The sequence below is a fragment of the Natator depressus genome, chromosome 10 (assembly GCF_965152275.1).
Source record: "Natator depressus isolate rNatDep1 chromosome 10, rNatDep2.hap1, whole genome shotgun sequence".
Classification (NCBI taxonomy): domain Eukaryota; kingdom Metazoa; phylum Chordata; order Testudines; family Cheloniidae; genus Natator; species Natator depressus.
The window spans coordinates 44,441,504-44,456,388 of NC_134243.1; the positions used below are offsets into that span (position 1 = coordinate 44,441,504).

General features: G+C 51.3%; 1 protein-coding gene across 4 annotated transcripts in view; it reads left to right on the forward strand.

The window, feature by feature from the left end:
• Positions 1-14,885, forward strand: part of ZNF609 (zinc finger protein 609) — a 118,708-nt gene that overhangs the window by 15,802 nt on the left and 88,021 nt on the right. For 2 of the 4 annotated variants that reach the window (XM_074965947.1, XM_074965948.1), the window contains exon 2: positions 4,324-5,205. In XM_074965947.1, coding sequence (XP_074822048.1) covers positions 4,459-5,205 — 747 coding nt within the window. In that variant the 5' untranslated portion in view covers positions 4,324-4,458. Of the gene's footprint in view, positions 1-2,051; positions 2,069-3,294; positions 3,539-4,323; positions 5,206-14,885 lie in introns of those variants that run through there. The other 2 variants (XM_074965949.1, XM_074965946.1) reach the window with 2 other exon arrangements.

Here is a 14,885-nt window from a genome sequence, read left to right on the forward strand (position 1 = left end):
AAAAGAGCATTTTCATGTGGGCAGACCTGCCCCTGCTGGGCACCAGCTCATCAGCTTTTGCAGGCTGCCATAGAAAAATCTCCCATGACTCCTAGTTGCTTGGCTGCTGTGAGTCTCACTGAGCGCTTGACCCTTTGGGGGCTGCATGTGTGTTCATTCCAGCTCTGCGCTGAATCTGTGATACTCTTCTTAGGCTGGGAAGCCACATGGATGAGCTGGCAGATCTTCATCTGTGGGTTGCTCTGTTGGAGTGGGACCAAATCACTTACCATCTGATGGCTAAGGTTAAGTTGGAACCTGAAGGGTAGAAATTGTGGGGGTGTGTGTGATTAGGACTGAATGATCCTGCTGAGATGGAGAGGGCTGCTTTAGTTTAGCTGTCAAGTCATTCTATGTACGTAAGAGATGGTGGTGCAGGATAGCATAAAGGGATCTGAGGCTGAATTGCTCCCCTGGGGTGGAAGTAGGTTGTCTAGTTGCTGGCCCCACCCCCCTACCCGCAGTGGCTCTAAAACATCCCTGCTGATGGCTGCTGGGGGAGATTTTCTCGAGTGAGGGAGGTGTCTCCATCTCCCTTTCAGCGGGGCCCTTGCCTGGATAGCACTTGGAGTTACTTTGCTTTTCCTACTTTGCCTCCACGATATTCCCTGCTGCAGTTTCAGCCTGTCCCTGCTTGTCCTGTCCATGGCGCACTCTAACCCCCTGTCTCCTCTTGCATCTCCTCTACAGGCTCTTACTTTCCAAACATTTTCTCCATATCTCTTACTTTCCAAACCTTTTCTCATCCCTCTGGCTGCTTTCTCTGGGGACTTAGTGGACTTCCAGGACCCCTTTTCTGTTTGGTGGGGTGGGAGTTCGAGGACTATTTACGGATGCTGGGCCTCTTTGCTCGGGTCTAGGCCAAAGCCCTGTTCCATCTCATCTGTTTTTCCTTTAAAAATACAGTTGAGAGGGCATAGAAATGAATCAGGCAGGAAGTTCTCTGATCCCATCATAGTGGCCAAGAGCAAAGCGCAAGCTATGGAATTGTGTATGCTTTGTCCTTATTGTAACATGGCCATGTGAACTATAGGTCCCAGCATGCAATGCTCTCTCTTGGTTACATGGCCTTACCCTCGCATCAACATGGAGTGTTGCATGCTGGGACTAGTAGTTTTTACAGGCTGCACCTTAGTATCAAAAGGAGTGGGGGACAGCTACTATGTGGTCTGTTGGACATGAATCAGGTGCAATCCCTTGGAGTCCGGACAAACTGTTTAAGAGGCCATTGGTGTAGGGTAAATTTTGGGCACCCCGTTGGGGAGGCTGGTCTGTATTTCACCAATAGTGTCCCATAGCCATCGTTACCCAGCAAAACCTTGCTCTGCATGTGCGGTCTGCATGTGGGAGGAATGGAGGCTTTTGGGCAAAGGTCTGTTACTATATTTGTTATCTCTGAAGTGCCCTCGTGGGATACCGTGCCCCCAGTCCTTGGGCTGATCCCACCCCCACGAGGGGCCTTTGTGGCCTAAGAGCTTGGGCAGTCAAACTCATTATTGGCCTTGTGCATCTGGACAAAGAAATTGCCAAGGGGTGGTAGTACAAAGGCGATTCTCTGCACGTGGCGCCTGTAGCGGCCAGGAGCTGGGGCTGGGGGCTGGCAGGGAGGTTTTGTGCTGTTTTGGATGTGAAGAGGTTCTCCTTGTTTTGGAGGGAGGCTGCGGGGAGTGAGGTGAATTGATCATTGCACATTTCCGTCCCTCCCCCAAGCTGATCTGTGCAGGGAGCAGCCTGTTTGTGATCTCAGCTGGAGGAACAAAGCACAAATGGCACTATCTGGCAGGGATGGACCCGGAAAGTGGCTCTAGAGAGGCAGGTAGACCTGAGCAGCTGGTGGATTAGAGCTGAGGATGCTGACTGTTGTGCACGCTCCAAGCTGGGAAGTGGATTACCGGAGGGGGTGGGGGCGCTGGGGCAAGGGAAGAGGGAGGGAGGAACACACATGGCGGCTTTTGAAAGCTGTTAGTGACTCCAATGCTGCATGCAGCGTTCTCCTGATTCTGCACTTTCTCTGCCATTGAAATAAGAGGTCAGTGCTTTTCATTTCCAGCTCGCGTGTTAGCCCCTGGCTCCTGGGGTTAAAAATCTCTGTAATGACCTGTCAGAGAGTGGATTATTAGGTGTACAGAGCCAGGGATGCTGTGGGGAGCAGATGGAAAATGGTCTGGCTGCTGCAGCCCGTCTAATGAAAGAATCCTTGGCATTTTTACAGTGTTTGTGTCTCTGAAAACGCACCACGAAGCCACTTTCCAGGCTCCTGCCTGCTAGGGTTTAAAAGAGAATGTATTTTTTTAAGTCACCTGCTTTTGGAGTGTTGCTCAGAAATAAGGCTGTGGATCTGTGGGCCGTGTGCTCAGCAGGAGGAGGAGGAGGAGGACAATGGCACTTGAGAGCAGCCGCATTGAGAGGGGCGGCCAAGGGTTTCTCAGGAGAGCCTGGAGAGGGGTTTGTTGGGGCTGAGAGCCTGGCTGCTGGGAAGAATGCTGTTTCATGTGTTAATTATGTCTGGTAATGCAATTGCCACTAGCTACTTTCCATGAGTGACTCTGGGGCTTCTTCTCCCCATGCTACACAATTGCTTCCAGGGAAATGTGCAGTCCAGAGGTCTGAGTGTCTGCCCTGGCTTTAGGGAGTTCTAAGGATGAGAGAGAGAATGCTAGGTCTGACTGGGGGGCAGCAGAGCGTGGGCATGTACAGTGACAGCTTCCTGCATGCAGTGCTGCCAGCACCCCTCAGACCTGATTTCAGCCCTGGGCTCCTATGCAGCACTTCCCATGCCCCTCAGTCCTGACCTGCAATCCCCCTGCTATTCCAGTTCTGAGCTCCCCCTACCTCTGCTGCAGTTCTGCCAATGCCCTTCAGTCCTGACCTGGAAGCCCTCACTCCCCTTCCGGCCTTGGGTCTCTCCTGATCAATCAGTTGTGCTGGGTATTGTGTGGTGGCTTTCAAGTGTGGGAGCTCTAAAGTGAGCTGACAGGTTGTGATCTGTCACTGGAGATTGGAGGTGAGCTCTGGGGACAGAAAGCTAGTCCCTGCTGTTTGCCCTCTGGCTGATCCCGATGGCTCTCACCTGGCTTTAACACTGTGCTCATTCTGAGGCTAGATGTTGGATTCCCATCAGGGCACTAAACTTCCCTGGTAGGTGACTCTGGTCTCATGCTGCACAGTGTGTGTGGGGCGCACTGCTCCGATCAAGGCCCCTAAACCCTACCCCTGGTGGGAACAGGGGGGAAGGGTCTGCCTCCATCCCAGGGCTGCGTGCAGGGAGTGCTCAGTAATTCAGAGGGAAGTGGCAAGCAGGGAGCGAGTGAGTAATGTCTTGTTGAAGCTGAGAGCTGTGATCTGCCGGGGCCTGTATCGATTGAGGGAGCGGTGCCAGATGGCGGCTGCCACAGGGACAGCCAGGGTGCTAGGGCCTCTTCCGAAGAGCCCCGCGTTGGACCCTGCAAGGGGCCAGCAGGATGGCGTGATGGGGCTGTGTCAGCCAGAGGGCAGGCTGGTGAGTTTCATGTAGCAGGTCACTTTTCCCAGGCAGTGTCTGTGGTGGGGGCTAGAGGGATGGGGTGTTGCAGATTGTTCCCCACCAAGGCAGTGGGCTCCGGTCAACTTCAGTGTCAGAAATTTTGTATGTTCGTGTGAGTGTTTCTTTGGGGTGAAACAAGGTAGGTGTGGGCAGCTGTGCCTATGGGCTCCCATGGGCTGGTAATAGAGCACAGGCCCCTGCGTCTGTCATTTTGTGGGTGTGAGTGTGTGTGTGTGTAAGAGAGAGGGATAGCGTGTGTGAGGGCGAGTTTAGCTCCCTGTGTCTGGTTTGTGTGTGTGTGAGTGAGTGACAGCGTGTGTGTGTGTGCGCGTGCGGGGGGAGGAAATTCAGGCTTCCTGTATCTGTGGTGGGGCACGTGTTGTGTGAGACTGCGCGTGCGTGAGTGTGAGAGAGAGAGGGTGGGGGGGTTCAGACTTTGCGTGACTGGTGGTGGTGGGGTGTGTGTGAGTGAGTGAGAGAGAGACACAGCGTGTGTGTGGGTTCAGGCTCTGTGGTGGTGTGTGTGAGTGAGAGACAGCCTGTGTGTGTGTGTGTAGAGTTCAGGCTCAGTGTGTCTGTGATTGTGTGTGTGTGAGAGAGAGAGGTTGCGGGGAGTTCAGGATCCATGTGTCTGTGGTGGGGCACAGGTACCTGTTGGGCCCCTGTAGTGGTGAAGGTGCGTGTACCTGTTCTAGGAAGATCACTCAAACAGGCTTCCCCGAGCTGCTCCATGTAACACCTGTTCTTGCTCTCCCTTTCAGCGATGATGATGCCGTCACCTGGACAGACCCTGACCACTGGAGGCCTGAGGACATAGCTGCAGCTGCTGCCTGGGATCCAGAAGGCGTGGAGGCAGGGAAGAGCCTAGAACTTTGAGGTGGGCTGTGAACTCTAAGATGTCCTTGAGCAGCGGAGCTTCCGGAGGGAAGGGAGTGGACGCAAACCCTGTTGAGACGTACGACAGTGGGGATGAGTGGGACATTGGAGTAGGGAACCTCATCATTGACCTGGACGCTGACTTGGAGAAGGACCAGCAGAAACTGGAAATGTCAGGCTCCAAAGAGGTGGGGCTGCCGGCACCCAACGCCGTGGCCACACTGCCTGATAACATCAAGTTTGTGACTCCGGTGCCGGGCCCTCAGGGCAAGGAGGGCAAGTCCAAATCCAAGAGGAGCAAGAGTGGCAAGGACAGTGGCAAGCCGGCCCAAGGAACCTCTCTGTTCACTCCCGGCGATGGGGCCAGCGGCAAGAAGGAGGTTCAGGGACGCTCTGGGGATGGCGCCAGTTCGGGCGGCCTGGTGGCTGCTGTCATCCCAAAGGGCACTGAGAAGTCGGCCAAGGCATCTCGCAGTGTGGCCAGCTCCAAAAAGGAGAAGGAGGGTAGCTCATCCAAGAGCAAGAAGGAAAGGAGTGAGGGTGTGGGGGCTCCATCAGAGAAAGAGCCCAGCGTGCTCCAGCCTCTCGCCCTGGCTGTGAGGGTGGGACAGTACGATGCAGGCCAAGGGCCAGAACCTGCTGCAGCCGAGCAGCTCGGGAGTATAGCTATCGACACGGGAGCTGCGCTCAATCCTTTGGGAGTTAAATCGGAGATGGAGGATGGGGAAAGTGAGTGCCGGCAGCCAAAAAAGGTCAAAGCAGAGAAGGTAAGAGGCAGGCGAGTCGCTAGTCAGGAGGGGTGGAGGGACACTGCTGTGGAGAGCAGGCGGTGTATGCAGCCCCATGTCTGCTCCCCATTTCAGTGGAGCGGTGCTCTGTACACGTTCTGCCCCTAATGCTTTGCCAGGAGTAGGCTGCAGTGGGACTGCTCCCCTTCAGCAGCAGGAGATGGAGGCAGTTGCTTCCAGTGGCCTCTAGAATGAATAGGACTTGCTGTGTGTGCTGCACTAGGTTCTGGTGAGTTGTAACGGGATGGACCTGGGAACAGCAAAATGTAGGCTGTATCTTGGGCAAGCTGCTTGCCAGCAAGATGCGTTGGGCCATGAAATGGCTCCCTGGGCCAGGGGTGGAACCCAGTTCTGGCCACTTTAAAATGGACTGTACGGTAAAGAATTGTCCTTCCTTAGCCTCTGGGAGATGGGCCTCTCCAGATCCCCAGTCCACAGCTTTGAGTCATGAGTGTTTGAGATGAGGGAAGAGCATCTTACCATCCACTGGTCCTGTGTAGGATTGTTCCTGACAGTCAAGGTTTGGTGTACTTTGCGGCAAGCTGAGGAGGCCAGGGGACGCAGTTTGTGTTTTGTCAATGAGAAGAGGATGCAACTCTTTGCTTCCCCCTTTGTGGGCAGGGCTGAAGGTGGCTTGAGCTCCTAGCTCCCCAGCAATCCTCAACAGCCATGAACTGCATACCTGAACGCACCAGAGCCTGTGATACTGGAGAGCTGTTCTCTGAAAATGGCTGCAGTTGAGGTCTGGAGCTAAGTGAGCTCTGCTGCTGATGGTACCACGTGGGTGCTGTGCTGCTCTGATCTCTGCTCCTCCCCCGGATGAGCTTGGTTAATTGGTAACAAGGTATGCCAGCTTGTGGTGGCTTTGGCTTGTGGTGTTTGGGTGTCAGGCCCTGCGCTCTCCATTCTTCCTGTAGCTCCCAGCTGAGCAGGGCAGACGGACTGGCTCTCTAAGCTGCCCGATTGGCCGGGGGTGCTCTGTGCAGGCTCGCTCTGTGCCTGTGTTGAGCTGGTCCCAGCAGCTGATGTATAAATTGATTTCTCTATAATTACATCAGTTGTAGCAAGGGAGACAATGTCCATATATAAGAGTTAATACGTATAGAATCTGTTCCAGGGTGTGGCAGAGAAGCTGGAGCTGTCCTGCTCCTGTCCCTGCAACGCCGGGTGGGGTGATGGGGCCTTGTTCTCCCTCTACCCAGGCCTACAGTTTGTACATTGGCCTAGTGGTACCTGTTGTCATTGTCAGCGTGTGGGCATCAATATGTCTGTGGCTGTGGGCAGTTTTCCATGTTAAATGCTATTTCATATTGTCCTATCCTTGTGACAGCTTGTAGAGATTGTCATGGGTGAGCTGGCAGGGCTGTGCTGGGGGTGGGTGGGTATTGCCCACAAACTACCCCTTCTCTTTCAGATCAGCCTTGGGTGCTAAGATTCTGTTGCTGCTCCTGGCAACAAGCACGTCTGGCTCTGGAGCTAATCCGTCCACAAAGCGGGGCTGTGGAAAATGGCGGGCTTTCTTCCTGTGCAGCTCCATGATCCTGCTGTCTTGGTCCTGCTCGTATAATCTTAGATAGCTGTGACACCAGTGGGAAAGCCGCTTCCTTTGGCTGCCATGTGCAAGTAGTTTAGCTCATGAGTGGCCTTGTCCTTGCAAGATCTCTACTGCAGAGTGCAGGATGAGCTGATACAGCTCCTTGGAGGCATAAGACCATTCCAAGACCTGGCTCTAGATGCTTGTCTGCACTAGACAATTTGGACATTACCACCACTGCTGCAACCCTCTAGTACATCCATAAACCGTACATGGCCGCACACAAGCACTTGCTGTGGTGGTGGTCAAGCCTGTGCACCACCACTGGGCTTGTGCTGGCACTGAACATCCAGTGGAAGAAACTGAACATGTTGCAGATAGATCATATAAACCACACACTTCACGCACCAGCCCCAGGGAGTGGTGCCATGGCTTGTGGACCAGGTGCAATGGTCCCAGGGGTGAGGCTCATGTTCTGTGGGGGAAGGCTAGGGCTGGGGGTCCTATGAGCGATGAAGGCCTTGAAAAGAGGGCTGCAGGCCGTACGGGAAGAACATGAGAGGGGGACTTCTCCTGAGAGAAGGGAGCGTGCCTGTGATGGATTAGCAGGGCCTCAGGAACTGGTGTCCTCAAAAGCTGCAAAGTTTTGCAGTAAAAGGGCTTGTTCCAAATCAGTGTCAGACTCTGTGGAGACCGAGTGGAGAGCAGAACCGACTGAGGGGGGAGGGTGTGTAGCAGTAACGGGTACGTGTTCCTGCCGGACCCCTGTGCAGCTCCCTGCATGGCAGGGGCAGGCTTGGGAATGTTATATTGCCCACTGTGCAAGATCAAATGGGCCCAGGGGTGCTCTCCCAGCGTCCTGTGTGTCCCTACGAGCTGTCAATGTGGGACCTTTGTTTTTTCTCCTGTGAAGGAGGGGCCTGAATGTGCACAGCCTAGACAGGGTTGGGGTATGGTGTGCTGTTATGGTGTGCTCTGCCTGGGCAACAGCCAGAGTTCCTGGGGAGGCCTGGGCAGCTTGGGAAAAACATGGTTGTTCTTGGGGAGAGGGTTTACAGAATGGCTGTGCACGGTGAGAAATGGCCTGCAGGCTCTGAGAGGTTGTTTGCCGGGTGAGCTGCCCCCCCAGTCACTGGGGATGGCTCCCTGTGCTGGGCTGGGGGCTGGGAAGGACAGTGAATGACAGATGTCTGTGTGGCGCTGCTCCCTCTGCCCTCCTTTTGCTCATCGCTCTATCCATGGCAGCCCCTTGCCACTTTCTCTCTGCCCCTGCTGCCGTGGCTGGTGGCTGCTCCAGTGCAGAGCTCGCTGTTCTGTCTGCACGGAGCCCAAGTGGGAGGGTGAGGCGCACCCCAGCAGATGCTGCCTGCTGCCATTGTCAGCGCAGCCCTCTGGAGCTGCCTCCTTCCTTCTGCTCCCCTCTTGGCACGGGGGATGGGGAGGGAGGGGATATTGAGCCTTAAACAAAAGCGCCTCCGAGCTCTGGGCTGCTGCCCCGGCTTTGTTTTGATTGAGAGCTTGTTGAGCAGGATGAGTGGCCAGATGTGATGCTGCTGCAACCTAAGAAAAGGCAAACATCAGCGACTGGGAAGTCAGCGCTAGAGAAAACCCCTCTCCGTATTGTGTGTGGTGTGTGTATAGGCGCGGGGCGGGGGCTCATCACCCTTCCCTTCAAGGCCTGTGGTTAGGGGGCTGCAGATGGATGTGCCCCCCCCACAGGTGAGCCCCATGCTGTCAGTGCTCAGGTGGCATCTGCACTAGCCTTCTCCCCCCAGGGTTCCCACCATTGCTGATACTGAAGGGATGGGGAAATCTTACAGTGTGGGAGAAGTTGGAGTAGGCAAGGCCTATAATACGTCAGCCATTTGAACACATGGCTGAGGCTCAGCTGTGCCATCACACGATTCCCTCTTGCCGGCATGGGGCTTTTCCGTGTTCAGGGGCTGGGGTGGGAAGCTGAGTGCCCATGTTCCAGGACCAGCTAGCAGGGGTGCACGGGAGGGGACGTATCTCTGTTGGGTGAATTTCCCAGTTGTGCAGTTGGGAATGGGCTGGCAATATTAGCATTAGATGGTTAGCTGCAGTGGTGTTAAGAAGCTAGCTTGGAGCAGGCTTCTTGAGCCATGCCCAGTCTACACCAGGACTTCTGTTTGTTGAACTGGCGGTCGCAGGCAGCTGCTCTGATACAGGCAGCTTTTCCTTCTAAAATATACACACAGGCAGAAAAGGTGGATCCTGAACACAGCTGTAAAGCTTTGTTCCTGTCTACACTGCCAGGAGTAGCCATTTTAAAGGAGGATGTAGCACAGATATTAGCAGCGGTGCTCACAGAAATGTTTCTGTAGATAAGCTCTTGCCCCAGAAATCCATAGCATGGTGTCTCGTACATTTGTCAGAAGGTGCCAAATGTGGATGCAGATGCAGCTCTGTCACTACTGAGCTTGCTGGACCCGATTGAAAATATTGCATGAGCTCTAATGTGGACAGGCACTGACTGAGACTGGAAAAGAGCAAGAATCCCAAATCCTAGTCTCTTTCCCAGACTTCCTCCCCTAAAAATTCCCACCATTGGTACCGGTTTTATTAGCAACGTGGACTGCTGGTGCTTTAACTCCCATGATCAGATAAGAGAAGCACCGCTAATCACTTCCAAGGAAGCAGCATAGTGCAGAAGGCTGTGGAGTTGTCTGGTGGTCCCTCAGCTCATCCTATCAGCAGGTGAAGGCCACTCCTGCCTTGGCCCTTTCTGCTGCTATATATCAGCAGTCTTCAACTACTCACCATCCTCTGGGTGTCTCCTGGTGCCCTTGAGACCTGCCCTGCTCTCCTTCACTAGCTGACAGCAGTGGCAGGAAAGCATCGTAACAGTCAAATACCTCTCAATAAGAGTTTCCAGGTTCCCTATTCCAGCCAACTCCCCCTCCCCGTCTGTATGTCACCGGCAGGACTTGATGTTCCACTGCGTGTGGTGGGCTAGTTATTCCTCTGAACTGCGCTTGAGTTTGGGATGGTTCAAATGGCTTCTCTGCTCCAATCCCCACCGCTCCCCGGAGAACCAGGCTGGTAACAAAAGAAGCAAATGGGTTCTCTATCCTGCCGAGTACTAGGCTGCGGCTCCTCATCTGTGTCTGTTCTGCTCTGAGTCCTGGAGGCTGCTGTGTCTTTGTGGGTACTCTGTAGCTAGCTGGGCTGGTTGCATATCCTGTGGATTCCAGAAAGCGCTCCGGAATGCACTCATGTTTAGCTTCTTGTTCCTGAGGCATCTTTATATTAAAAGAGCATTTCTAAGGGCTGTTAGCCATGCTCTGGTCTTGCTCAGTCCATCTAGCTCTGAATTTACTTAGTAACAATGCTGCAGTATAGCGTTGATGTGATATACTTAACTTCTCCAAGGCATTTCACTGGTATCTCATGACATTCTGATTAAAAAATTACACTGATATAAAATTAACATGGCATATGTTAAATGGACTAAAAACTGGCTGATAGGTTTCAAAATGTAACTGTAAACAGGAAATCATCATTGAGTGGATGTTTTTCTGTTGGGGTCCTGCAGGGATCAGTTCTTGGCCCTATGCTATTGAACATTTATCACTGAACTGGAAGAAAACCTGAAATCAGCGCTGATAAAGTTGGCAAATGACACACAAATTGGAGGAGTGGTAAATAATAAAGAGGACAGGTCACTGATACAGAGCAGTCTGGATCGTTTGGTAAACTGTGCACAAGCAAACAATATGCATTTGAATAGAGCCAAATGTATACATCCGGGAACAGAGACTGCAGGCCACACTTGCAGTATGGGAGCTCTCTCCTAAGAAGCAAGGACTCTGAAAAAGATTTTGGAGTCATGGTGGATAAGCTGCTGAACATGAGCTCCCAGCATGACACTGTGGCCAAAAGGGCTAATGTGATCCTGGGATGCATAAATGGGGAAACCTTGAGTAGGAGCAGAGAGGTTATTGTACCTCTGTATTTGGCACTGGTGCAACCGCCGCTGGAATCCTGTGTCCAGTTGTGGTGTCCACAATTCAAGAAGGATTTTGATAAATTGGAGAAGATTCAGAGAAGAGACAGGAGAATGATTAAAGGATTGGAAAACCTGCCTGATAGTGATAGACTGAGAGTTCAACCTATTTAGTGTAGCAAAGGAAAGGTGAAGGGGTGACTTAATCACAGTCTGTAAGTACCCACATGGGGAGCAAATATTTTACAATGGGCTCTTAGTCTAGCAGAGAAAGGTCTAACATGATCCAGTGGCTGGAAGTTGAATTCAAATTCAAACTGGAAATGAGTAATTAACGACTGGAACAATTTACCAAGGGTCATAGTGAATTCTCTATCACTGGCAATTTTTAAATCAAGACTTGGCTCTTTTGCTAAAAGATGGTCCCTAAAAATTATTTAGAGGACGTTCTCTGGCTTGTTCTATACAGGAGGTCCGACTAGGTCATCACAACGGTCCCTTTGGCTTTGGAATCTTGAGTTTTTCTATGTGCTTTGCAAATTGCCCTATGTAATGCAAAACCAAGACAAAAACAGAACAAAGCATGACTGCCCCGTGCTCGTTAATATACACCGGACCCTCGCTAGAACGCGCGTCTATATAATTCAAATTTGAATTATAACGCAGTCGCAGCCATGGATCCCAAATTTAAGTACTGACAGTACAATTCTTTTGAGTATAGACGAGATAAATCAACCGCTGAGCGCTCTCCTGTCGACTCTAGTACTCCACCAGAATGAGGAGCGCAAGTGCAGTTGACGGGAGAGCGTCAGCTATTCATGTAGCTGAAGATGCGTATCTTAGATCGACCCCCTGCGGTACTGTAGACAAGCCCTAAGACGATTGCTCTAGGCCTAGAACGCCATACAGATGTAATGAATACAAATTTACAGGTACAGTATTAATCTTTAGAAAGATGTCAAAAATGTTGGGCAAAAGGAAGGCTTACTCGGTGCAGGAGAAATTGGACGCTATCGAACAACTTAGAAATGGCGAAACCCAGGCAAAGATTAGCTGCGATATTGGCATTAACGAGTCCACCTTTTGTGGATGGCTAAAGAATGCTGACAAGCTCGGAATTTACATTCATAACCTGGATGAAAAGCATGGCTTTCAAAGAAAACGAGCCTCTTTAGTGAATGATGCCTATCTTGGTTCTGCGGTGTCCACGTGGTTTGTGCAAGAACAGCAGAAAGGCATTCCGATCTCTGATTCGCTTATAGCTATGCAAGTGGAAAAATTTGACCTGGAACTTAATGGCAAATGCAGCAATTTTAAGGCGAGTTCGGGTTGGCTATGGCAATTTCAGAAAAGACACGGAATCTCTCAGATTGCGGTTTCGGGAGAAAAACGCTCTGCTGACGCCACGGCAGCGCAATTGTACCCTTTGAAGCTGAGGGAAATTTTACAGGCAGAGGGTTACTCGGAGGAACAGGTTTACAATGCAGACGAAACAGGAATTTATTATAAAATGTTGCCCGATAAAACCCTGGCTGTCAGAACAGATGAACGTAAGAAAGAAGGATATAAACAGGCAAAAGATCGCCTTACTTTATTGTTTTGTGTGAATGCAACAGGCAAGCATAAATTAAAACCATTGTGCTTTGGAAAGTGTTGCATACCTCGGTGCTTTCATCACATAAATGTGAATTGCCTGCCGTTTTCGTACAAAAACTCTAAAAATTCCTGGATGGCGAGAGATTTTTGAACAATGGTTCTTCACCTAATTTGTCCCTTCTGTGCGAAAGCATTTGTGGGCAAAACGCTTAGAAGAAAAGGCCATTCTTTTGTTAGACAACTGTCCAGCGCATCCTCCGGCCGAAAGACTCAGAACCTGTGATGGTAAAATACGGGTTGAATACTTACCTAAAAACACGACTTCCAAAATCCAGCCGCTTGATCAAGCTATCGACGGAACTTGGTACGACAAGTGATAGAAGGCGAGTTGTCTGTCACCGATTTTCTGAAGAAGTTGACTATAAAAGACTTCTTTTACATTGGCGGCGATTCCTGGAATTTATCACACGCTGAAACGATAAACCGCTGTTGGATGGTGGGACTGAGGGGGGAGTTTGGCCACCCGCTCCTGGAAGAAAATGAAGAAAGCAGATCATAGTCTGACGAGGAATTCGACTTCTTGGGATTTACAGAGGAGAAAGTTGGAAGAACAGACATGGAGTGGATGCAGGAGCTGTGCCAGCAACTGTCCGGGCTCGGGGTAACTGCTCTGCCACTAAATACCGAGTCCTGGATAAGAGGCGATGATGAAGCAGAAGAATTTTGTCCCATTGCTGAAAGTGTAACGGATGACCAAATTCTTCAGGCAGTACAACCAAACAACATTCCATAAGCTGAAGAATCGGCCTTCGCCGTGGAAGAAGGAGAGGAAGATGAAGTGGACGTCGTTCCAACGTCAGCTGCAACCATAGCTGGCTTAGAGACTGCTTTGAGATGGTTTGAGGCGCAAGACGTTGAGCCTATAAAAAATTACGCAGCTATGTAGCCCTTTGCAGTTTGCTAAGCGGTAGCGGCGCAGGAGCAAGAAGCAAAAGCAACTCACTGACTTTTTTAAGCAAAACTAGACTAATTTATTGTAATGTCGACATTAAATCTCTAATAAAGCAGCACTTTTTTTCTCATTTATTGTTTCCTTCAAGTAGTTTATTTTCTAAGGTTTTCTATACTTTATGGATGTGATATTTACTGTATACAGTAATTTCATTTTAACGCGGTCCCTGCTATAACGCGGTACTTGGCATGGATCCCAAATCCTGCGTTCTAGCGAGGGTCCGGTGTACCTTTGAGGGACCAGGTTAAGCAGATTAAAGTTAGGGAATTTGTAGCTCGGCCTGCATTGAATCAGGCTGTGTGCTGAGTCTCCTGCAGAAACCCCGAGTGGAGGATGGAGTGGGCCCTTTGAGTTTGGGATGCTCTCTTGCCAGCATCCACCAGCAGTTTGAATGAGGTACCCCCTGCTCGTAATGTTGACTGAGACTTTGAAACCTGTTGGCACAAGCAGCCTTGTCACGTGATGGGCAGTGACTCACGGGCTGCTCTGTTAGGGGACACATGCAGCTCTCAGTTTAACAAGCCCCTTGGAAACTTGAACCTCAACTCTCTTGAATATTTCCCCTCATTGGACGTGTGCACTGGCATGTCACAGTGGGTTTGTTGTGGCTGAAGGGCAGTCCCCTCTGGCTGCGGGATGCTTGTTCACAGTGGTTTAAGGGCACATGCTTGCGCCCAGAAGATCTGTTCTCATGGTGACTTCGGAGTGCGTCTTTGTCCCCAGGGGGAGAGGAGATTGGCCTTATAAACATTTGGGGTTTCTTAGTTATGCCTGTGGGCTTGGAGCTACTGGTGGTGGTTGGGGGAACTTGCTCACCCTGCTGATGGGTTATTAAGTGATAGGCCTGATCTACCAAAAATGTAGACAAATGTGATGGCCTCCCTGATAGGAGTGAAAGCCCTATTTTGAGTTCCCCAGGCTGTTTTTGTCCCTGGAGCTGTGCTTGGGGAGTGGGGCTGTGCTTCTGGGGGACTGGGGACCAAGATTTTTCAGTCTGAGCCATTTCCCACTCTCTGCTTTGTGTAGATCTCTGCTCTCTTCTCAGGGAATGGCGGTTGGAACGGCTTTCACAAACCCAGCCAATCTGGCCAGGCAGGCAGGGCCAAAGGTTTCCGGGAGGCGTTGGGGAACATGTATCAGCAGCTGCTGGCTCGTCCCAGCTCCTCTCACTGTGGTTTCCCTCTTCTAACCACGGTTGAGTAAGCTACCTCCAGAGCTGCTGACAGGGCCGTGTTTGGAGGCCTTGGAAATTACACTGTTCATTTCCTTATCATCCCCTGACCTGCAGTGCAGAGCCTTCTGGTGCAGGAACAAGGGAAGAAAGCGGCATGCAGCCAACATGTGTCAGGAGCTACAAAGGAGGAAATTGGACTTGCTCACTTAAAACCATGGGGTTAGGCTTTGATTTTTGGCTCCCACTGAGAGGTTATTTCTATGTACTGCTTTTAAACCGCTAGATGTGGCAGGCTGCGGATTTCAGCAGATCCCACCTCTGGAGTTTTATAAGCAAGGAAGGCAGGGAAAATTGCATCTCTCTCCTGTTAATTTCC